This window comes from Mastomys coucha, unplaced genomic scaffold (genome assembly GCF_008632895.1).
Source record: "Mastomys coucha isolate ucsf_1 unplaced genomic scaffold, UCSF_Mcou_1 pScaffold18, whole genome shotgun sequence".
NCBI classification, from domain to species: domain Eukaryota; kingdom Metazoa; phylum Chordata; class Mammalia; order Rodentia; family Muridae; genus Mastomys; species Mastomys coucha.
In genome coordinates this window covers 97878136-97903028 of record NW_022196900.1, presented here as the reverse complement: position 1 = coordinate 97903028, position 24893 = coordinate 97878136, and the positions used below count along the sequence as shown (strand labels likewise).

General features: G+C 53.6%; 1 protein-coding gene across 1 annotated transcript in view; it reads right to left on the bottom strand.

Moving 5' to 3' along the window:
* Window positions 1-461: 461 nt before the first annotated feature.
* Epha2 (EPH receptor A2) overlaps window positions 462-24893 on the bottom strand; it is a 28443-nt gene continuing 4011 nt past the window's right edge. The window contains exons 2-17 of the mRNA XM_031379333.1: window positions 23175-23242; window positions 20697-21372; window positions 13047-13202; window positions 12612-12944; window positions 11113-11228; window positions 10646-10799; window positions 9011-9110; window positions 8524-8579; window positions 8196-8321; window positions 7896-8084; window positions 7689-7750; window positions 7401-7610; window positions 7102-7251; window positions 6274-6467; window positions 5499-5654; window positions 462-1441 (exon numbers count right to left, since the gene is read on the bottom strand). Coding sequence (XP_031235193.1) covers window positions 1336-1441; window positions 5499-5654; window positions 6274-6467; window positions 7102-7251; window positions 7401-7610; window positions 7689-7750; window positions 7896-8084; window positions 8196-8321; window positions 8524-8579; window positions 9011-9110; window positions 10646-10799; window positions 11113-11228; window positions 12612-12944; window positions 13047-13202; window positions 20697-21372; window positions 23175-23242 — 2852 coding nt within the window. The 3' untranslated portion in view covers window positions 462-1335. The remainder of the gene's footprint in view (window positions 1442-5498; window positions 5655-6273; window positions 6468-7101; window positions 7252-7400; window positions 7611-7688; window positions 7751-7895; window positions 8085-8195; window positions 8322-8523; window positions 8580-9010; window positions 9111-10645; window positions 10800-11112; window positions 11229-12611; window positions 12945-13046; window positions 13203-20696; window positions 21373-23174; window positions 23243-24893) is intronic.

Below are 24893 nucleotides of genomic sequence, written 5' to 3'. Positions count from 1 at the left end.
GAGCCCTCTTTCAGTTCTGCTCTGTCTCTATCCTGCTATGGGGCCTCAGGCAAGTTTGGTCATTGGACTCAGCCTCAGTTTTCCTCTTCCATAAAATGGGGATGCCCACAAAAATTCATGAATGCTAAAACTCCAACATGACAAAACTTGTGAGGCTTTGTAGCTAGCTCCATTCCCTTTCTCCACACTGGCTGCGCACTCCGGAGTGGGAGGGAGGCTGACAACCGCTTTCTGCCTCCCAGGCCTGCAGAAGCCTAGAGATCAAAGGTGATCAGGCCTGCTGGTGTGGAGGCTGGGGGCATGCTCCCGGGCGCCCTGCCCACTCTCTCTCTAAGGGTGATACAACACCCTCCCTTGTTGTAGAAGCAGCTCTATTTAAACGCTTGCATTCCGGGGGTCCCCTTTACCCCCAAAGGCAGCCACAGACCCCACTGAGCATCCAGGAATGAAAGTCGAAATCGGTTTGAACCATCTGCAACTTTATTTCAGAGCAGAAATAAGTCATTTTCTAACAATAAATATAAAAAAAATAAGTTAAGTTTCAAAAAAAAAAAAAATACAACAAAAACAACCCAATAAAACAAATCTGTAACACTGACAGCGACAGTTGTCCAAAGGGGCTGGAGACGGGGCGGCTGGGGGGAAGGCCTCTTTCTTGCAGGTCCGCCAGCCCCCAGCCCAGGAATGTCTGTGGCAGGGTATCTATCCTCTGTCTCCAGCCCTGGCAAGGTCCCTGCCACACACTCATTCTTTCCACAAGTATAAAATATATATTTAAAAAAACCTCAATTCAGCCAAGCATCCTGAGAGGGCCCTAGGAAAGCAAGAAACTGGCCCTCAAGGGCGAGCGAGGGCAGAGCCCTGGGTTTGTAGAAGGCACTGGGAGACTGCTGTGGCCCCACCCAGCCAAGTCCAAAACCTACCCTCTAACTAGGGGTGGAGCTTACAGTGCCCTAGTCATATGGTCCTGGGCTTAGTGCTTAGCCTCAGCTCCTGAGGTGGCTTCTTGGGGGCAAAAGAAGATGGGGAGGTCCATCTGGAAATGCCCCTCTTGGATACTGATGGTCTTGGTGGAACTCTAGCCTCAGGGGATGCTGGGAATGCCACCGCAAACTGCTAAGTGCTTAGCTGGGTCCTTTGCAGGGGAAGAGAACCCTGACCAGCATCCTCCAGCCAGGGTGTCATTCAAGAGCCCCCTGCGGAGTCCTCGGGGAGGCATAGACGAGGAAGACAGAAATAAATAAAGTTCCAGTGGTCCAGCACCAGGTCGGCAGGGAGACCACCGTGGCTCTTCAAGTATTGTTGGTCGAGGTGGGCACACTGGCCCCGCTGGACTCAGATAGGAATCCCCACTGTGTTGACCTGGTCCTTGAGTCCCAGCAGGCTGTAAGCAATGCGCTTCTGGTGGCCAGGAAGTCGCACTCCAATCCTTTTGATGTCACTGTGGGTGAAGAGGAAGAGAGGGAGGGTCAGGGACAGGACTGGAGGCGAGGCAGAGGGGAAAGCCGGACTTTGAGGGGGCTTTGCGGACCTGTCACGGTGAGGGGCATCCAGTTATGGAGGCTGGAGGGTTCATATTCTAACATGATCTGCCACCCAGAGTTGAGGACATGATACGCTCGATCAAATCTTCACAGGGGGTCTGGGATAGGTGCTCTTTGTGTGTGTGTGCTCATATCCATCTGTGTATGGCTGTACATACGTGTGTCCATGCAGGGGGAGGCCAAAGCACAATCTTAACTTAGGAGCGGCCCACTTTCTTTCCTCGGCTGCAAGCTCCGAGGATCTACCTGTCTCCTCAGCACCGGATTCCAAAGACCTCCACTGCAGCAGCATTTTTGTTTTGTTTTTTGGTTTTTTGGTGTGGGGTTTGGGGGTTTGAACTCAGTTCCTCATGCTTGCCAAGCAAGCACTTTACTGGCTGAACTTGGCCCAGCCTCAGATGTTCTTACCCATCTTGTAGATAAGGGAATTGAAACTCAGAGGAACACAGAGACTTAAGATTCTGAGGCTACGCGGCTAGGAGGTGCCAGAACTGGTAACTACCCCAGCTGCAAAGAAATGTGGTTCTGTCTCCTTTCCTAGCTGGGGAGCTCCCATTCCTCTTCTTAAGCAGCCCAAGTCTTGAGTTGCTAATGGGCCTTCAAGTCTAAGGCCCAGCAAGAGTCCAGTGAGTGAGCAAGTGAGGCTTGCAGCTCACCAGAGGAAGGCTGCTCTTCCCTATGGGAACCTGCTGGACAACAGTGTTCCTACCAAGGGCTGAGGATTCGGTGCCAGGCTGATGATAGGTCCCAGGGGCCCCACAGAGAAGGGATAGACTGTCCTGGCCTCCCCCACCCATCCCCCATTCTAGGTAGAACTTCCAGGAGCTGTCAGCAGAACGTCTGTTGCTAAGTTCAGGAGTTTTTCTCTTCCACTGCCCTCACCCACCAGCCCTAGCTCATGAAAACACCCAGGTTTTTACGGGCCAGCTCTTGGCTGTAATTGGAGCTAATTATATGGTACAAGCTCCAGGAGTTCGCAACGCTGGAGACAAGACTTTCCCACAGGCTTGGAAAGAACGAGCACTGAGCAGGGATGGGCAGACCCAGGTGGGGAGGGAGCGAGGGAGGGAGGGAGAGACTGCTCCTGCTACAGCAAGAAGGCTGGGAGATAGATATGGGAGAGAACCTCCAAGCCCACCACCAAGGGGCTGGGATGTTTGGCATGCCCCTGAAGGGATCACAGTGTGCGGGCCTGGATAAACGCTGAGTAGCCAGAAAAGGCAGGGTGCTGGGCAACCCCAGACTCACTGGGCCTAATCCCACCCTGCGTGGCTGAGTAAATGGGTATGTCTAGAAACACCACTGCAGGGCTCAGCCGATGCCCCATCTTGAGGGCCTCCTCCCAGCAGAGCGGTTCCTTTCACAGTCTGGTCATGCCCCTGTGTCTGTTCCATTTTACGAAGACAAGAGGCTCGGGTGATGTATTCCTGAGCAGTGAACTCCTTCCCCCAATCAAGCTCCCTTCCTGGCTGCAGGGTCTCGCTGGCTAGTCCTAGCTGGCTTGAACTCCTCCTCCTCCAACTCAGACACCCACTTGTCGCTACCTCGCTACCTCTCGAGCCCTGGGATGAAAGCCCGCACTCTCTTGACTACAGACAGAACCAGGCACTTGGGTGAGAGGCACAGAAAAGCCAGGGTCCAAGCTGGTTCCTGTTCCAACCTCTGTTTCCCCCTCAGGGATGCAGAACACGCGTCCCATTAACTCTTGTGCAGGAAGGAAGAGACACAAGCCACCTTCACACCCTGTCTCTCCTCTGAGGCAGAAATCCCATGGATGTAATGCCCATGAACACCTACAGTGTGTGTGTGTGTGTGTGTGTGTGTGTGTGTGTGTGTGTGTATAAGTAGTGCCGGTGAACACCTACTGTGAGGTGGGGAGCAGAGCATAATAATCCCACAGACTCAAGAGTTGTATCATCCACACCCAGCAACTAGATTCTGCATTTTTTTGTTTTTTGTTTTTGTTTTTTTTTTTCCAAGACAGGGTTTCTCTGTGTAGCCCTGGCTGTCCTGGAACTCACTCTGTAGACCAGGCTGGCCTCGAACTCAGATATCCGCTTGCCTCTGCCTCCCCAGTGCTGGGATTAAAGGCATGCGCCACCACCGCCTGGCTAGATTCTGCATTTTAAGATCCATCTGGAGTGGTGTGCCTGCAACTTGAGCACGGGCTGCTATATTCTCTAGCTTTGACACCAGGCAGGGCTAGCCTTTGGGCCTGCTGTTTTGTTCAAGGTACAGTACAATAAAACATTTTCTGTATTTTCTCAAAAAGCTCATCGTGCTAGAAGGCCAACCAACTCCAACACAGCACGTCGTTGGGCGCTTGAGCGGACAAGAGCTGAAGGTTACAGGGGGCTGAGGCCAGGGCCTTTGAAAGGGAGTCTGGAGTGGGGAGGGCAGGGTACTGAAGCCTACATCCTGACCCTAGCAGGAAGGGAGCTGATTTCTCGCTCCTGTTGGGCTCCACGGCGTGGTCAGCACAGTCTGTGGGTTTTAAAAAAACGCTCAGCTCCAACCCCACAGGCCTCAGGGCACCAGAGGCAGCTCCGTGAGCCAGTGGGTCTGACCACAGGAGGAAGGAGTGCCGAACGACTTCCGCCCTTTATCCAGATCCTTTCCAAACAACCCGTGAGCATGCACACCGCCGGCCTGTCGGTCCAGGAGCCCGTCCCAGCTCGTGGGAAAGGACTTTGTGAGGGGTGCCCCGGGCTATTTTGGGATACGTCTACAGCCATGTGTTTCCTGTAAACCTGCTCCATGCCCTCGGTGCTGGTTACAGAAGAAAAGCTGTGCTGTCTCAAGGGAGCGGAGGGGAATATGGGACCTGATGGAACCCAGGGGGCTAAACCCTGGTTGCCAGGGAAATGGAGAGGGACTCAGGAAGCAGGGCCTAGAACCACGATTTATAGGATCCTGGGAATAGCACAACAGCAGATACAGATCAAGGCATCCATGGATCCCCACATGGAGAGATGGGTACTGAGGTCCAAGTCAAACCAAATCTGCACGGCAGACATGGGACATAAATTCTGCAGAGCTGAAGTGTGAGCCCAGATGATGGCCGGCAGAAAGAGGTATCGTATCCTAGGACCTGATGTTTTTCCTCCATATTCTCGCACCTCCCTCTGGTCATTTTTCCCGTCTGATTCCCATGACCCACCATTTTCTCGGGCTGGCCACGTTCATGGTCACCAGGCCAGAAGCCAAAGGCCCCGGAGAATGTTTGTGTCTAAGCCCAAGTCCCAGAACATCTAGAGCCCAGGAACACGCGAGACCCAGGTCACCTCCCCCAAGCAGTTCCCAAAACCTTCCCGCCCTGGGGCCTGTTTCTGCCATGGCCTTGGACACTTGGGTCCAGGGCTGTTGGGATCCATGACTATTTTTAGAAGCACAAAGGCTAAAAGGACAATGTTGTATCCCTCCAGGGACAGATAGAGCTGTCCCTGCCAAGGCTGTTCTGAGAAGGGTCAGTGATGGAGATGGGGTGGTGCGGATAGGGAGAAGAGCTCTGAGGACCAATGTCCAGAGCCAGCAGGGAGCTGATGGCAGGCCAAGAGTTAGTCATACCAGGGGAGTGGCCTGGGAGGGATTGGCAAGGCTCTCACTTTATTCGAGGCACAGGGAAAGGGATGCTGGCTCTGGGTCCTGCTTGGTCAAGCATGGGATCTCTGCCCCCAGGTAACCTTCTAAGTATATATAAGCAGCAATTTCTAGGGTGGGCAAATAGCCCTCCATACACGACAGCTTTGGGCTGGCTATATCTCAGTGTTTTCTCATAATGTCTTCCCATTGTGGAGGAGGAGGTAGGAAGGGGAGGGCACCCAGAAAAGAGAAAGAGATGTACACACACACACACACACACACACACACACACCGGCCACAGGGAGTGACGCATAGATCAGAGGCTGTCCCCCATGGTGAACAGTAGGCAAGGTCACCAAGGTTTCTACTCACTCGTTGGACATCTGTACCACTTTCTCGATGGCCGTGTAGCCTGCCACCATGAAGTGTTCCGTGTACTGTTGCATCTTGATGCTTTCCAGCCACTCGGACACCGTACGGAAGGGAACTCCCTCCGAGCCGCTGGTGCTGGGCAGCCGGATGGACACCCTGGGATGGAAGTCCACAGGTAAGGGGCTGCTGGACATGACCTACCCAAGCACCTATCCTCCTAACTCGGGCAAGGCACATAAGTGCGCTCACTATGCCTCAGCTTCCTCCTTTGAGTCAATGAGGAAGCCCAGACGGGGAAGGATCCACGAGATTCCTGGCACCCTGGCACTACTGCTGTGGCTCCACACCTACCATCGCTAGAAGCTGCCCCACCATGACCCCCATTACTGCTGGGACTCTGGGTCCTGGAGTCACGGTCCCAGCCTGGGTACCCTCTGTTACCTCATCTGCATAGAGCCCACCTCAGGATGCTTCAACAAATTAGGAACATGGTTGGTGCTCAGCCCGGTGCCTGCCCATGAACTACTTGAGCTGATTTCTTACTGGTATTACTGGACCATGCCTGGCTAGTCCTTTTTCTTTTTCAGTTTCTGGGGACTGAACCCAAGGTTTTCACGCATTCCAGACAAACAATTTGCCACTTGGCTCCATCACCAGCCCTATGTGTCACTTCTGAGCCCCTTACTCGCCCTAGCCATCCAGTCGGCCTGAGAAGCCAAGGAGTCCACATGAGTGAACATGGATGCTACCCACAGGCACAGGACACAAGACTCACCGGGGATCAAAGTCAGCCAGGGTCTTGAGGGAGTCGGGGGCTCGGATGAGCTTGTCTAGGATGCTAACAATGTCAGCAAACTTGGGCCGGCGGGAGCGCTCCTGCTGCCAGCACTGCATCATGAGCTGGTAAATGGCTGAAGGGCAGTCCATGGGGGTGGGGAGCCGGAAGCCGTCATTGATGGCTTTCATGACCTAGGGGACACAAGCATCAGGGTGGCCTTAGTGGGAAGCCACATGGAACTGCTACAGAGACCTCCCTGGTAGGCCCCAACACAGGAATAGAGAGGAGGGCCCAAGAAATGGATAAACACCCTTTCCAAAGTACATACACAGTTTTAGAGCCATCCAGGTGCTGAGGGGCTGTCTCCAGGACCGCAGGTCAGCCCTGTGCACCCCACAGTTCAGCCTTCTGATGGGGGCTCCCCCCCCATGTCTTAGCGTGTCTGCCTTACTGTTCTGCCAGGTCTCTGTAGGGATATGACCCCTACAAGCAGAATCCCAGGCCTCCAGCCTAGGCAGGGCCTCAGGTACATGTAAATGTGCATATATATGTACACACACACACATGTATATGTACATACATTCACATACCTACATGCAGATATATCCACATGTTTGTATCACACGTGTATATATATACACTCACACCACACACATGAGCAGGTACATACACTCCTCCCTTTTGCCTGCCTTTGTATTCTCTATAGCCACAAGCCGGGTCCTCCCCAAGACAGGCCACAGAACAGCCTGTGTTGTCTCTACTCTATGCAGACTGACCCCAGAGCTCTCCTGTCAGGGCTCCAGTTTGGGAGAGAGAGGGGCTGACCTCGTGGTTTGACAGCTCCCAGTAGGGCCGTTCGCCGTAAGTCATCACTTCCCACATAACAATTCCATAGCTCCACACGTCACTGGCTGAGGTGAACTTGCGGTAGGAAATGGCCTCTGGGGCTGTCCATCGAATAGGGATCTTGCCGCCCTGCAAGAGACGCAGCCCAGTTACCCCTGTCCCAGCCAGAACTCAGGACCCTTTCTCTTTGGGCCTAGGGTCATCCTTGACTCCTCAGGCCCCAGATCCATCTTCGAGCCCTCCACACCCTAGGTGTGACATCCCGGTCTCCGACTCACACTAGTGGTGTAGGTAGCCTCGGGGTCATCCTCTAGCACACGCGACAGGCCAAAATCGGACACCTTGCACACCAGGTTGCTGTTAACAAGGATGTTGCGGGCAGCCAAGTCCCGGTGCACGTAGTTCATGTTGGCCAGGTACTTCATGCCGGACGCAATGCCCCGCAGCATGCCCACTAGCTGCAGGACGCTGAACTCGCCATCCTTCTCCTGCAGAGATAGGCCCTCGGTAATGACTGGCTCCAGACACCTAGCTTCCACCCTCCCCATGACAGACCATGACCTTACCCTAAGGAACTTGTCTAGCGCTCCGTTCTCCATGTACTCTGTGATTATCATCATGGGCTTGTCTGTAGGGCACGGACACAGGAGTGAGTGAGGCCAGTAAACACGTGGTGGTAGGGGGACAGCCAGGGTCAGGTGGTCCTAGGAAGCAGCCCCTTTCCCCGACCACCTGGGGTCATCCCCCCAACCCCAGCATCTCCCAGGCCTCACATTTAGAGACAACGCCTTCTAAACGGATGATATTGTGATGGCTGAACTGGCCCATGATGCTGGCCTCGCTCAGGAAGTCCACCCGCTGCTTCTCAGTGTAGCCAGCTTTCAGTGTCTTGATGGCCACCGGTATCTCCTTTTTCCCTGAGGACGCCTTCAGCGTCCCTTTATAGACCTCTCCAAATTCTCCTGCAGGCGGGCAAGGTGTGAGAAGCGTCCTTAGTGAAGCCTGGGCACTGGGCAGGCCCCGTACGGACTAGACCATCCGCTCCAGGTGCACAGTAGGTGGGTCAGCCTCACCTGCTCCAATGACCTTCTGCCTAGCGACGCAGGATGGGTGGATCTCCGTAGTAAACTTGAGTACAGCCTGGTTGGGGTCTTCGTAGGTGTGAGGATCCACATAGGTCTTCAGGGGCTTCAGTTGTTCTGGGAGGGGGAATGAGAAGCTGAGGCACAGCTCGGGGAGGTGTTCCGGGTGGGGGTGGGGTGAGGCACTAGAGAAGGGGAAGCCACAAGACTAGGGAGCTCAGGGAGATTGGGATGGAGGGGGTCCAGCCAGAAAGATGCTAAATGAAGCCTCTAGATCCACCACAGAGCTGGGAATGCTCCTGAGCAGGGTACATCTTACCTGACTTGGAAAAATAGACGTCCTCAGAGGACTGGCGGGCCCGTAGGTTCCTCCTCCTATTAAGAAACCACCAGGGACCAGACACACACGGTCAACACAGCCTGTACCAGCCAAAAAGATCTTGCAACCAAGCTCTGGCCTCACTGCCCAGCAATCTGCTCAGCCTCAATAGGAAAGAAGGCAGAGGGGGCCACCAAGTCTAAATCTACCCAGGGGCCACCTATGTAGCCATAACGAGCCATAAAGAACTAGGTAGCTCATCCCGCCCACTCATCTACTCTGTCCTGTGTCCAGGTGAGGCGTGGACGCACTGTTAACAAGGAGCACACATAATGGCCATGACCACTGTGGTCCCTAAAACTCAGTTCATCCTCCCGCAGGGATCTCATGGGGCTTGGATTAAATTCGATTAACTAACCTCAGCCGGTGTGAACCTCTCTGTGCCCAACCCAGACCCTTGTGGAGCCCGGGAGGAGGTGTGACAAACCTGCGATGGATGAAGAAGCCAACTCCCGCCAGCGAGAGAAGCAAGACAACGCCGACAGCCACGCCACCAATCACCGCCATGTTGGCAGATCCTTCCGTGGCTGTTAGGGGAGAGCAGCTGGTGAGAATCCACCTCAAATGCTGCAGACACACCCTGCCCCACCCAAAGCTCTCTGCTAGGACCTGAGGAGCCCAGGCACCAGTGGCATGCCCAGTGCTTTGCCTTCACATATCCTAATTTTTTTCTGTTTGTTTTTTTTGAGACAGGGCTTCTCGATGTAGCTCTGGATGTCCTGGAACTCCTTCTGTAGACCAGGCTGGCTTCAAACTCACAGAGACCTGCTTTGTGTACCCCATTGCTCAGTATGGATTTTTGTAGATTCAGAACTATTTTTTTTTATATATATATAATATAGTCTAGTCACACTTTTCCTTCCTAGAACTGCGTCTCCCCTTTTCTCCACACCCCACACCTTTTCTTTCTTCTCTTTTAGAAACAAAAGAACAAAGAAACAAAACCAAGAAAAACACACAAAAAATATCCTACAAAAACAAAACAATGAGAACCAAAAGATTTACGTAAAAGTCCAGTAAGATAAACAGGTTTCTTTTTTTTTAACTCTATAAATATATAAAATAATTATATATATTTGTGTTGTATAACTATATATATGGAGGTGGTCCATGTGCGAGTGATTGCAGGTGCCTGGCAGTGGACATACACGTGGTTGAGAGCTGCCTCACATGAATGCTGGGAACCAGGTCTTCTGCAAGAACACTCCTCCTGTCTGTCTTTTTTGTTTGTTTGTTTGTTTGTTTGTTTGTTTGTTTTTTGAGTCAGGGTTTCTCTGTATAGTCCTGGCTGTCCTGGAACTCACTCTGTAGACCAGGCTGGCCTCGAACTCAGAAATCCACCTGCCTCTGCCTCCCAAGTGCTGGGATTAAAGGCGTGCGCCACCACTGCCTAGCAAGATTCCCATCTTAACTGAGCCACCTCTCTATACTCTCTCCTAAGGATATAAATTCCTGTTTTACAGCCAGACAGAGAGGGGCCTTCCTAGTGGTTCATGGAAGAAGAATTAAGAACCCTAACCTCTAGCCATTTGGTTTTATTTTATGAATTTCTTTTTCTTTGAGACGAGGTTTCTCTGTGTAGTACTGCCTGCCCTTGAACTCAGAGATCCACCCTCCTCTGCCATTCAAGCATTGGCACTAAAGGCATGAGTCACCACCAAGTTTTGAAGCCGAATCTCATGTAACTGGGACTCATCACAGAACCAAGGAAGACCTTAAACCTCCATCCTTCATAGGAACACACCGGAGTTAATCCATGTGTTAGGGATTGAACCCAAGGCCTGGGGGATACTGGCTAAGTGTTCTACCAATTGAGCCATTCCCCAGCCCAACTCTTGTGCTTTCTAGGCAAGCCTTGAACTCAGGCACACCCCTATCGGAACCTCAGCTCCCGACACCCCTTAACACTACCCAGAACACACAGCCCTGGTCCTACATGGCAGTCTCAGCGCTGACTATACCCACCTATGGCTGCTCCGTGCCCTGGCTAAAAGGAAGGCCATTTCTAGACTTTTGGACCCACTTCCTCCCCAGCATTGTCTGACTTGGTCGCTTGACTCACAAAGCGTCTGGAACTCATGCACTTTGCTGCCAGCTCCCTGGCCCTCCTGCGTCAGCGCCTGCACCTGCACCAGGTATGTAGTGTCGGGAGCAAGGTCGTCAAGAGTCACAGAGAAGCCTTCCGTGCGGCGCACATTATAGCTGTTGGCATCCCCCTGTGGGTGAGAGCAGGGAGTGAGGCTAAGAGCCAAGATCCCACCCAGAAAAGTGGCTTCCTGTGTTATCCAACCAGGCAGACACTCCTAGGAAACTGCGGTACAGGAGTACAGACTCACCAGAGGCCAGAGAGGGAATGGAATATGCTTCCCCAGGACTAGCTTAATCCCAGGAGGCCATTCTAATTGGCTCTGAGAACCCCAAACATTCTCCCCTATAAGCTCCTGCAGTGCCGCCCTCGGAGACCCCAGTCCTCAGTTTCCCCAGACGCAGAAGGGAACCCCTCCAGATTGCCAACCCGCATCAAGTTACCTTCTTGCGGTAGGTGACTTCATACTTCCACACGCGGCTCTGCTGTGGCACCGGGATGCTCCAGGCGACACTCAGGGAGGTGGTGCTTCGGTCCTCCAGCCTCACCTTGGGGGGCTCTGGGCAGAAGACGGAGGGGAGGGGTGTGAGAAGCCATGCAGGGGTGAAGAATAGAAATGGCATATGGGGTTCTTGGATTTCCTGTTATGGATGCTGCCCTCATAGCAGAAGCTAGCCCATCAGAGGTGCTCTGAGGACATTCATGAACATATCAATAATAATAACCAAGACACTAGCTGATTGCCACCGAGTTTCTCTGGAGACCAGGCAAGGCTTCAAAAGCCTTATATGGTAGAGGTATATTCTGCTTCTGTGTGTTGCATGTATGAACGCATTTGTACGGGCACACGGGAGGGCATGTTGGTATGCAGGCGTGTGTGGTAAAGATAGAAGTCGACATCAGGTGTCTTCGCAGTTACCCTCTGTCTTATTTTCTTGAGACAGAGACTCACTGAGCCTAGACTTCTCTTACTCAGGCAGGCTCTGTAATCAGTGAGCTTCCGGGACCTGCCTGTCCCTACAATCCTGGCCCTCAAGTTACAACCACACGCAGGTGTTTGCCAGGTACCACAGAGCTGAGGAGCCAAACCCAGGCCCCAAGCTTGTGCAGCAAGCGCTGTACTTAGCGAGGCATCTTTCCATTTCCTGGTAAAATATATTTTCAAGAGTGTTTCTACTTCTGAAAAAAGAAAAAAAAATTTTAAAAAAATCTCCAGCCAGGTGGTGGTAGCGCACGCCTTTAATCTCAGCACTTGGGAGGCAGAGGCAGGCAGATTTCTGAGTTTGAGGCCAGCCTGGTCTACAGAGTGAGTTCCTGGACAGCCAGAGCTACACAGAGAAACCCTGTCTCGAAAAAAAAAAAAAAAAAGATTTCCAGAAGTGACATGAAGTCCCAGGGCTGAGTGAGTCGTCCATCTAGGTCACTGTGTGTGTGTTCACATGTGCGAGCATGTGCAGGTCAAAGCTTGTCTTCTCCCACTGTTCTCCACCACCTTGTGTTTTAAGTCTGTTACTGAACCCAGACCTGGCTGTCTCAGCTGGGGATTCCCTTTCTCTGCCTCTATGGGTCTTAGGGATCCAAATCCAGCCCTCAAGCCTATGCATAAAGCACTCTGTAACACCTGAGCCATGTCCCCTGTTCTTCCTTTGCCTTGCACAGGCCTTGAACTCATTATGTAGCTGAGGATGACCTTGAACTCCTGATCTCTCTGCCTCCACTTTTAGAACATGAGTGTTGGGATTACAGGCATATGCTATCGCACTTGGCAGGAATCTTAACTATGCATCTCTGGCTAGCCTGGTGCTCACTGCATAGACCAGGAAGGACGGGACTCTTAACCACCTCCTGTCGCCTCTCTGCAAACAGCTGAGTCCCGGGTGCTTGTCCTCAAGTCTCACCCAGGCAGGTCCCCCTGGATAGCCACTATCATCCCTGGGCTCACCTGTCTGGTTAATGCTGACACTGGCAGTCCGGAAGCTTCGGCTAGTCACCAGGCCTGAGACGCCATTTCGGGCTTCAACAGCGAAGGTATAGTTCATGTGAGGCTCTAGGTCACTGACTGTCACACTTGTGCGGGTCAGGGCGTGAGGAGGTTCTGAATATCGCAAGCTGGACTCACAGGGCCCACACTCGCCAGACTCTGGCCAGCACTGTTCGCAAGTGACCCTGTAGACAATGTCCTGGCGGCCACCGGTGTCCTGGGGAGCTGTCCAACGCAGTTCTACTTTGGCACCCATGCCAATGGCCGTGAGGTAGTGGGGGGCAGAGGGTGGACCTGTCCAAAGAGTGGAGGTCAATGGAGCTGCTCCTCCCTCTCCCTCCCCCCACTCAGACACACACACACACAAACACACACACCAATCTCTGTAAGACTCACGAGTGCAAGACATAGACAGTGGGTCCTCAGGTGCCCTGAAATAGCCTTCTTCACACTGGCAGGAGGTGGCACCCTCAGTGGATGGCAAGGTATGCTCCGGACACTCCAAGCAAGGGCTCTCAGACGCCTCAGACTTGAAGAATCCTGGAGAACAGGCTGAGAGGCACAAGGAGGGATAGGAGGTCAATTCCACATGCCGTTCCCCAGCCATGTTCTCCCTGATTGAACATCACACCCACGGCCAGTGCCTCCTGGACACCAAAATAACCTGTCTCAAGTGCCCCCAAGTTCCCCAAACCCCGGCACATCGGATGCCAGCTGCCTTTTGCAGAAAATGTCACACCGTGAGGCATAGCGCTGGAGGACCACAGCTCACCTCTAGCACATCGTACGCACCTTCCTGTAACCTGCTTTGTGCAGACTGGCCCAGCGGGATCTCAACTTGTACAGATTCGAACTGACCAGGGTGGAGATTTTATCTGTGTGCCCCTATGCCTGACGAAACAGCTGGACTTCCCCAGTCAGGATGCCCCCCTGCCAAGGCCCCTCTACCCTAGGACTCCATCTCTTTCCTGTTCCGGGGCTGGTCTCCAAGAAGCAGGAAAGGTTGGGCCTAGTTCTTTCCCTGGACTCGTTTCCAGAGCCAGGTCATTTCTCCTTTCAGAGGGCCGCCAGGAAGTCGCTCTTCCTCCTCTAGTGGTCAGCCTCCATCCTGGCCAGCTGGCTAGGGGGTCAGGCACCTGACTCTGGGGGCTTCTTCCGCTTAGCACCTTACCCTGCTCCCTGTCCCAAGCTCTTTCCTGGCCTACAGGCAGGAAACGGCTCAGACAGGAGGCTCACCTCAGGGGACTGGCCAGGCCCTGGGTGGCTTTGTAAGAGGTTGTCCCCAGGTCCTACAAATTCCCCCTTTCGATTTTTTTTCGGGGAGGGTCCTGAGGCACCATTAACTTCCTGCACCAAATCCTCGGCCTAGCCCCATGTGGTTCATGGACGCTGAAGTGAACGCTAACACTCTTGAGTACAGACAGGAAACAGGAGTGTGTGACATGTCCATAGGAAGGGGCTGGCAGAGGGCAAAGAGGGTGGCCAGGTCTCTGAGGAGCCAGAGAGGATACTTCAGCTGGGGTCTAAAGGCTGAGTAGAAGTTCGATGGGGTAAGAGCTTGCCACACAAAAGATATAAACAACCTTCTAGATACAAATAGAAGGAGCCGTAGCAATAATGTAGCAGAGAGAGACCTTGAACACCAAGCAAAGAGGCCTGAGAGCCACAGGGTGCCCAACATGTGCCACTCCATGTCAGTCACTCAGGCACTGTAAGGAAAAAGCCCTGGACAAAGGCTTCCGGACACGGGCGGACCTGGCCCTAATGGCCTGGGGACAACCCCTCCAGGGAAGCCAAAATGGAGTCTCTTGCTCTCATCGAGGGTTTGACTAAGCCAGGCTGGAGAGCTGAGACCATCTCTCTGTAGGAAATAGAATAGAGGTGAAAGGGTGATGGGCCTGAGGGTGATGCAGGTCTCTTGTCACAAGCTAGCCTATGCCCTGCCTTTGCTAGAAGTCAGGCAGGCAACATCCTGACTCTTTGTTCCTTGAGTTAGCCCAGGCTGGCCCAGCAGACACACACAGAGTGAACTTGGGTATCTATTTCGAGAAAGAAGGGTTATTCAGAATCAAACAGCAGGACAAAGGTACCCACCCCGAATCAGTTAACCTGCACAGAGCTTGAGTTCCTAAGCATGAAGCTCCTACGATGTGCAGGGCTTGAACTTCGCATCTATTTAGACCTCAAGGGGATCCTTTACATGTGGGTGTGGCTAGTGGCATCTACCCCATTCTGCAGATGACAAGGCTGAGGCTCTGACAGGTCAATTTGTTCAAGGTCTCCAAGCCAAAAGGTAAACTGAGGCTGAGCACCTCTCCTGTCACCTGTCCCTCTCCTGTTCCCAGGAACACCTCAATTTGGAACAATGTTCAGTGTTGGTGCAACATGAATCCTGCTGACCTGCTTCACCAACCAGGAAGGCCAGCGTGGAGGAGAGCTACCAGGTCACCAGGCCCACCCATGGGGCTATATGGAGTTAGCTACATACACTTCCTCAAGCTCCACAGGCCTCTCTAGCCTCCTAGCTGTGTATGTCTCTGGCCTCACTCCCGTTACAAATCTGTTACAATATGAAAAAATAGCTCTCTCTTTTGCCTAACTTTCACACAAAAATGAGACACCAGAATGCCAGGCGCTGCTGGTCCCGGCTTCCCATTCCCCTAATGCTCTCACGGAAACCCAGTGACACCTGGCGTAGGTGTTGGTTCACTGGGGACTAAGATCAGGGGACTGGGAGATGGATGGTCCAGCTCCCAAATCACAAGCCCTTCGTTCCAGCCCCAGCGCTTGGCGTACAGACTGGGGGTCACAAAGGCCTGAGCCACCTGCCAACCTTCCCCTGCTCCCCACCATCTCACGCCAGGAGAGGAAGTGGGGGAAGAGATGGGCTCTATTCTTTGGCCCCAGAGCCTGGGGGTGGCCTGCCTGGTGGCAGGAAAAAGGGAATTTGGAGAGATTTCCGCTGCGGATATGCCAGATAATGCAGGGGAGGCGGCGTCCACAGGGCATGCTCTTGCCTGCTGAAAATGCGCTGCCCCCTCCTCCTCCAACCACAGAGCTCTGGAGCACCCACAGGCCCTGCCTGCCAGTTTGCACGTGTCTGAGGAGTCCCAGAACACAGCAGGAAGACTACCAAGGACCCTAGGAGTCGCCTAAATTTCCTCAGCATCTCGGACGAGCAAGCAGCCATGGTCTCTCTCCCACAATACACCCACCACACCAAGCACCCACCCTGCTTACATGCTCTATAACCTTCACCAACAGCTCCATTTCAGGGCTCCTGGTGAGCCAATGGGGCATCTATTACTCAGGCTCAAGTTTACCAAACAGAAACAAGCCCAACCTACGTGTCTGGCACAACGCTGAGAACTGGGATGTGGTGGTGTGACTGAGAGATTAGCATCTTTTCAGCTCCAGGGGAATTCGCAGCCTAGCTTTTATGCCTCATTTGAAATTATCTGTGCACATACTGAGGATCCTCTCTGCTCCCCCTTCCCCTCCCTCCCTCCCTCTCTGAGACTGGCAGCTTAGAGCAGGAGGAGTTTATCTGCCCATCTGTGGCTCAGCACGGGACCTGATGTGAAGGAGGTCTCAACCAATTGGTCTTGGATACATATGGAAATGTGAATGAATGAGGACATGAAGGAGTGAATGAATGAATGAATGAATGAAGAAATGAAGGAGTAGCTAAATGGTAAACTTGCAGTGCACAATGGGTTGCAGAAGAGCCTTCCCAGGGATATCATTCACTTGGACAATCACCTGGCTGGCAGGAGAGCCTGGCTCGGGCACACCTGGGGCACCTGTGGAGTGCATCTCTGGCCCCAATTGCCTGGCAGGCCTGGGCCACTCCAAGCCGAACTGGGGCACAGGCGCTGCAGCTAGGGCTGTACCCTGGTTTTTCCAGTTCCTGATGCCCGCCCCTCAGGTGGCAGTGCAGGGTGACTCAGGGACAGACGCCCTCTGTGTGGCGCTAATCCAGCTCCTGGTGGAGCCCCTCCCCAGGCCCAGCGGCCTCTCAGGCCCTAGGTGGTAAGGTCGTGAGGTCAATAGGTCAGTTCTGGAGGCAATGGACCTTCCCAACCAAGCCAGGAGCAGCTGGCAACCAGAATACCACCTCGCTAGCTCGGCCATGCACGTGGAGCCTGAACTTTGTATCCTGACAGTGAACATCAACCGTGAGTTACTGATCCAGGGTGTAGAAAGTGCCCAAAACGGGCTCTGTGGTGCCTACAGAAGGGGAGCCCCACTCCCGGTTCTCAGGCCCGGATCTCCTCTCCCATATGCCCCAGGCGCTATCTGTGGACATATCCGCCACCTAGCAGATAAGCTAAGCGCTCCCCTCCACCCACCCAACTCTCCCACCTCCAGCCTTTATCTTGTTTGCTTTCTCTGCGGGGCCTCCTTCCTTCCGTTCAGGGGACCCACTTACCTCCGGTAACCAGGGAGAGGCTGAGCCTGCTTGGTGGGGGCTATTAGAGCCCAGAGATCAGAGCACAGGGATGAGGCTGGGGGATTGCCACCATGACCCTTACCCCTGATAGCCACAGAAATAAGATCTGGTATGACTATACCGGGGGAGCCGCTATCAACTTAGAGCCCCTAGTCCCACCATAGTGCAAGATCACTGCTGTGGGCCCTGGGCAGGGATTCCCTTCTCACCAGCTATCACATGTAACATTGCATGTAAACCACGTGTAGTATGTCACATGTAAATAGCATGTAATAGCTCAGACTGAGCTGATCAAGACCCTGACAGCTCTGTGGATCTGAGTGTAAGGTGGCCAGGTCCCGATAGTAAGGATAAAGCCCAAAGGAGCGTTACCATAGTTACACTGCTACCCAGTCAGGTGGGAATAGTGTCCAGTCATCTCCACTCTGGGCCTTGATCTCCTCATCTGTAAAATGGGAGACTCCTCACCCTCTCCAAGTGATTTGCAGACTACAGACCTGGCCTATTCACAGGGAAGTGTTTGCTCTGGTACCTGAAATGAAGTGTCTCTCCTTACGAAAGGCAGCCACGAAACCAGAGCCGGGCAGAGACATCCTCCAGAGGCCGGCCTTCCAGCTGCTGGGCTGAGCCTCTGGCCCAGGCCGCTGGCCACCTGCTCACCTGGCCTCCATCTCTCTGGGCCGAGGCAGTGCCAGTCAGGGGCGGAGGGGCCTGCAGAGGCCAACGCAGGCGGGAAGCAGAGACAAAGCAGCCCCCAGGGAGAGGGCAGCCAGCCTGAGTGGCTCCACAGTTCCCTGGACAGAGCTGGGGGTGGGCTGGAGGGAAGCCGGCTCATTCCTGACATAGCTCGCTCTGGTATCTCTGTTATCCTGGCAGGGCAGCATGCCCACCTGTCCACCTGGAAGGCACCTCCTTTCTGCAGACCACTTAACCCTTTCCTGGCCAGCCTTCTTTCCCCAGGGAGAAAACTCCTGGGAAAAACAGATCAGAAATGACCTTGACGGTGGTGCAGGATGACCTTGGGGTGCCACACCCCCTGTCATCAGTAAAAGCTGTAACAGAAGGACCTGAGACTCCAGGCTAGAGAGAGAGCCTAGGAAGTCACTCAAGTGCCACCCCCCTTCACATCCTCAACACACCGGCAATGGCCCTCCAGTCACCCCATCCCTCCCTCTGATGAAGCCCCAGTTCCGATGCCAAGAGCTGCCATCCCAGAACTGCCCAGAGAGCCCATCTCAGTGCCAAGAGCTGAGTCAGGGATTCCACAGGATCTGGTCATTTCCTGTCCCACTTCCTGACCCACAGCAGCCTGGGCACTGCTGTGCACCGAGAGTTAAACCCTGACATAGCTGCGTGATTCCAGGCAGACAGAGCCTCAGTTTCTTCATCTAGTCAATGGGACTACCACGAGTCCCAGACTCACAGAAGGAACCACACAAACTTCCAAGCACACCGCTGTTAACCCCCCCCAGGACCACACTGTCCCAGGCGTAGAAGCAAGAATTTTGAAATTAACTGTATTTAGCAGGATTGCGTGCCCACGCACTCTCAGGCACTCACAGCCATCCGTGCATGTCATGCGCAAGTGCGCAAGCGCGCAAGCCAACTCTGTGAAGCCGGCTCTCGCCTTCTACCTGTGTTCTGAGAGACGAACTCGGGTTGCCAGTCTGGCACGGCAAGACCCTTTACCTGGTGGGAGGAGGACTGGGAGACAGAGCCAGTGCGGTAGGTGTTTAGAACTCAAAGAGAGTTGTGCCAGCTAAGTCAAGTGTCCCTCCTGCGGATTGGTCCTCAGGGTGAGCTGGGCTGATTCCTCCCAAGGGGGAGCTGGCTTTTTATAAGCTCTTTATAAACCAAGCTTGGCAAGAACCCTGATCCCCACAAGAAAAGGGAGCTAGCCCACTGCACGAAGACCTCCCCCTTAGCCCCCACTTATCTCTGCAGGGTCTGAATTACCAGGGTGGAAAGTTTTCGACCGCCCCTCCTCCACCCCCGCATTCTTGTGTTAGGATGTCATGGGGGAGGAGCTCCTGGGCCCACTCGTTGTCCTGTCCTGCACCCCCCCCCTCCATGGTCATTGTCTGAAGCTCAGAGTGTGCATCTGAGGTCACCTAAGCAAGGGGCCACCTAGGGAAGGGGGCTCACTCAGCAGAAGGCAGCTGGGAGGAGTGTGTGTGTGTGTGGGGGGGGGGATGATGGGAAGTCATGTGGCCAGAAAAGCTTGTAGGAAACCCTTCATCCAGAGGCTTAAGTTCCATGTTAAGCAAGGTTCTAAGAAGGGCCTTGGGAAGCACACAGACTACCTACTAGAGAGGCTCCAGGCTCTTCCAGCCTCCTTCTCGGAAAACTAGATCTGCAAGGGGAGGTATTTTTTTATTTAAATCCCATTTTGCTCAAAGGAGAGCTGAAGCCAGAGATGTTGAGGGAACTCCTCATCCTAAGCGTCATCCAGCAGGCTAGGCACCCAAGGCCCTGGCCCCCAATTTCTCAGTACCCAGCTTATCACTGCAAAAGCAGCTCCCAGGGCCTTTCAAAGGTCAGCAGCATTCCTCACGCGCTCTGTCCCAGTCGCTTCCAGAGTCATCCACTGCAAACCCATTGTATAGTTCCGCTGTCCCGGGCCTTGGCTGTCCCCACAGCTTCCGGTGTGTGAGTTCACTAATGCCCAGACCTGTTCCCAGTGAGTCACCCAAACGGGGCCCTTTGCAGTCTCCATATGTCATCAATGAACCCCAACAGAGGATCTCGGGGTCTGTGGCTCTACTGAGAGCTAACTGCACCCCACTTCACAGCTCCTCCAGCCCACTCCAGGTGATTTGAGCATACCCCGAGTCTGAATTAACACATAAATAAGCTGCATTAAATGATGAGCTGAGAGGCTGGAGAGATGGCTCAATTCCCAGCAACCACATGGTGGCTCACAACCATCTGTAATGGGATCTGATGCCCTCTTCTGGTGTGTCTGAAGACAGTGACAGTGTACTCACATACATGAAATAAATAAATAAATCTTTAAAATATATATATATATGATGAGCTGAAGCCCAGAGAAGCTGAGCAATTTGTTTGAGGCCGCACAGCAAGAGAATTCTGGGAATCAACTTCAGAGCCCCAGCAGGGCAGCAACTATTCATGGGATGAATCAAAAAAATAACAGCTGCACTCACCGGTATTTATGTGTCAGGTGCTGACGTTAAGCACTTTACGAGCATGAGGTCATGTGATTATCACAACTACCCCCCAAGACAGATACTATGACCCTCTCTCTCTCTTTCTCTCTCTCTACTTTACAAGATGATGAAACTCAGGCCGGGGGAGTGAAAGAAATGGGCGAAACGCTGGGCACTGGAAGCCAAGCTCCGTCGGCCTAGAACCCTAACCCCAGGCTCAGAGTCCCAACCCGGTCCTGTTCCCAAGCAGCTTCCGGTCACAGGACCAACCACCCAAGAACAGAGACATGCACCCGAGAACAGAGACTTGCAGCAGAGCAGCCACCTCCACAATGCACTAAGATGTTTCCAATCCCAGCGCCGTGACCTCGTGACCTCCCACTCCGGTTGGGCTTCCCTGCCACCCCAGGAACCTCCACTCACCTTGGCAGGCGTCCTCGACCTTCTCGTAGCCTTCCTGACACAGGCACTGCCCGATGGGCACCAGCCACTCGCCATCCACCGTGCAGTGCATGAGAGGCCCCTCGCCCCCATAAGGCACCACGGCATGGTCCACGCAAGTACCGGCCACCGTGGCCAGGGGCTGCGCATCGGAGACGGCCACGGCAATGGTCTCGGGGAAACGAGCCAAGCTCTGCAGCATCTCGGGACACTTCTTGTAGTAGACCCGAACGGAGAGCAGCGCCACACAGGCGCCAATGTCCTGGAAAGCCAGGTAGAAGCCCTTTCGGGTAAGGGGCCCCACCATGCGCTCCTCCACGTTCAGCTTGACGTTGCGAGCCTCGAAGTCACTGCTGACTGTGATCTCGTCAGGGGCGATGGTGTCGATCTTGGTGAACTGGCGCTTCTGGAAGTTGGTGCCATAGTCCACGTCTGACTCTGCATAGTAGAGGTTGAAGGTCTCTTTGCAGGAGCTGGCGCCACCCGGGAAGCTATTGCAGTCTCTCACGGTGAACTTGAGCTCAATAAAGATGCGCTCGGCCTCCTCCCGGTACACCCAGTTGGTACGGAGCCAGTTGTCCTGGTCGCCAGACACCACGTTGCACACAGAGTACATGTAGATGGGCATGTCGTTCATGATGTTCTGCATTAGGTCCCACTGTGTGCATAACAGGTGAGGGTTAGTCGGGGAGGCAGGGACTGAGTCCCACGGGATATCACTTCACAGTTTTCCCCCCTCTCAGGCATTGCTGTTGTTCTGTTGAGACAGTGTCTCATGTCGTTCAAGCTGGCCTCAAACTCACTGTCATGAGAGATGACCCTGAACATCTAACCCTCCAGCCTCTACTTCTGAATTGTTAAGTAACAAGTCTAGAACGGCCACATCTGCTCTCGGTTCTTGGTGCCTTCATTCTACAGGGAGGAAAACTAGGACCTAGAGAAAGGCGACCAGAAAACAGTGGGGCCACCACATGGCTGCGGGTCTTTCTGGTCCTAATGTCTGGGTACTGAGTTTCCCCATCCATGGGCCTGGGCTAGAGTCTGGGGCACCCGCGTGTGTATCATTTCTGCTTTCTAAACCCAGCAGTCCCATCTCTACAACTGCTGTGAGCATACATGACAAAACACTGAGCCCAGAACGTGGCGCTCAGGGCTACCACCATACGCAGCAGCTAGCGTCATGTCACTGTGTAGGGCCACCGCTGTGTGCCATGGGTGTTGACAGTTACGGTAAATGAAGACAATGGATGATCCTCCCGCCCCTGGAGGTGATCAGCTCGTGGTGACAATATAGTTCAGGCTCCTCCAGGGTGCCTGGGTGGGGTTGTGTGCCCCTCATCGGAGAACCTGGCATATGGTAACACAGGCCTGGCTCCCAGGGCTGTATTCTGAACTCTTCTGCAGGGGAACAGGCAACTGACTCCACTTTGAATCCTCTGGGCCTCCCTGGTAAAGAATATGCGCTTAGGGCGGTCTCAGATGAATGAAATGTGTGAATAAAGGAAAGAAACAAGTCAACAAGAAGGGGCTGAAGAGATGGCTCAGAGGTTAAGAGCACTGACTACTCTTCCAGAGGTCCTGAGTTCAATTCCCAGCAACCACACAGTGGCTCACAACCATCTGTAATGGGATCCAATGCCCTCCTCTAGTGTGTCTGAAGAGAGTGACAGTGTACTTACATACCTAAAATAAATAAATCTTTAAAAAACAACAACAGCAAGGCCTGAGCTGTCCTATGTGACACTGGCCAAGACCCATGTGCCTGGGGCTCAGTTTCCACTGCATATAATGACTGGGTTGCTATCTGCCTCCAGCCTCCAGCTGGGCATTCCAGGATCCTAGAAGTCTTTTTAAAACTATACTTCAGGCCATGACTCAGGATAGATGCAAGTCACTCAGATCTGGCCAGCAACTGTCCCAAGTGCTCCCTAGAGACACACCCCTCCCTCTGTTTCAGAGTCCCAGGACCAACTTAGCAAGGGTGCATTGTACCCAAGGGAAACTGAGGCCCAAAGCACAGTAGTGTCTTCCCCAAAGTCCACAGCCTTCAAACTAGGAATCTGAGGTCAGGGGAGGAGAACCCTAGAAATCATAGCGGAAAAGGAGATGTCCACAGTGTGGAGGGAGAATAGGAGGGAACACCCCCCCCCACAGGAAGTCACTGTCCTGTATCTCTCACTCTTCACCCCGCATAGCCTTTAACCCTTCCCCCCAAGAGGCAGACAGCGCTGATGGAGCATCCCACCCTGCTGAGGTCCTCTGCTAGGCCACCTATGAACGGTCTCTTCCTTCTGCCCAGCTCCAGACTGCCTTGGCCTGGGTCACTAACTCAGTCCAGGGCAGTAAACAGTTTGAAGCTTGGTTGACCTGCAGAGTCTGCTCCCAGCTCCCATCTTCCATCCCTCCTGGGATGTGCAGCCCTCCTTCCCACCCTCCCTCAGCCCTGAAGGTTTTACTCACTCCTTTGCCATAGGGGTGTGTGAGCCAGCCGAGCTCCCCCTTCATTGCTGCGAAGTCCAACAAAACAACTGTGGGAAAGATGGGGGAAGGACCAGTGAGGCGGGGCTTTCCTAGGAAATACACGCAGAACCAGCATGGGGTGATGTGTGTGCCCCACACCCCGCCAACCCCAACCCCAGGATCTACACACGGCTTGACCTGGGAAGAAGCTGGACTCAGCATATCACTCAGCAGCCTGTCGCCAGGCTTTCAGCTCCGCTGTTCCCTTCAACCCCTAGCTGGGTCGGGCCAGGGCACAGCAGGAGACCGGCAGCTGGGTAGTGTGCTGGGGTGAATGGGATAAAATGATAGCCCACGGCCCCATCTGCTTCCTTGAACAAGGGAACACTTCATGCGGGTCACAGAGGACGGGACTGTCTGCTTCTGCCACATCCCCCTGGCATAGAACACCCTGACCCAAACCAGGCCACCCAGCACACACAGTAGCAGAGGGTACATAGGCATTGATCTGTGCCATAAGATTGGGTTGTTGGCCTGGCCTGGCAGCTGCGCACAGCTTTAACCCCAGCACTAGAGAGTCACAGGCAAGTGGATCTCTAGGAGTTCAAGCCCACCCTGGTCTATATAGTCAGTTCCAGGCCAGCAAGGCTACATGATCACACTCTGTACCCCACCCCGCCCCCCGGAAAAATAAAGAAAAAAAGGGCTGTACACTGGAGGAGACAGATCTGGGGGATCTTCCCACCACAAAGGCACTGATTAGAAGGACTAAAGCTTTGAAGGCTTAGAGGTGTGTAGGAGGGGTCCAGAGCCACACATCGCTGGCCAGGTCTCCTCCTTGGGAAAGTCATGCTTAACCTGGGAGAAGAACCTGGGGAAAGGATGGAGGGAGACCCTCATAGGGGGCTTTCCCAGCCCAGAGGGGTCAGAGGGATCGGGTGCCAGAGCCACACTATCTCCTCTCAAGAGGCATCTGGAGGGGGCCACAGATATGACTCAGCAGTTAAGAGCCCTTGTTGTGCCAGGCAGTGGTGGCACTCGCCTTTAATCCCAGAACTTGGGAGGCAGAGGCAGGTGGATTTCTGAGTTCAAGGCCAGCCTGGTCTACAGAGTGAGTTCCAGGACAGCCAGGGCTGCACAGAGAAACCCTGTCTCGAAAAAACAAAAACAAAAAACAAAACAAACAACCAAAAAAGAGCCCTAGAGCCCTGGTTGTTCTACCAGAGGACCAGGGTTCAATTTCCAGCATCCACATGGTGGCTCATAACTGCATGTATCTCCAGTCCCAGGGGATCTGATGCCCTCACAAAAAGATACAGTGTAGGCAAAACACCAATGCACATGAATATAAATCAACCACCAGTCAATCAATCAACCAACCAACCAACCAAGCAATCAATCAATCAGTCTGGAACTGCCAGGGCCTGGCGTGGCCCTCAGGCTCCTTCCACCAGCCACTCCTACTTCTCTGCCAGGTGCAGCAGCCAAGACCCAAGATTCTGTTTCTCTTCTACTTCCAAGTAAAGGCTAAGTCATATCGCCCTGCTCAGAGAGCAAGGTATTGGGGAAACTGAGGCTTTAGACTCACATAAGGCCCCCAGATTCAGAAACCAAGACCTATGATTGAAGAAGAAGAAACTACAATGTGCAGGGTGGTGCACGCCTTTAATCCCAGCACTTGGGAGACAGAGGCAGGCGGATTTCTGAGTTTGAGGCCAG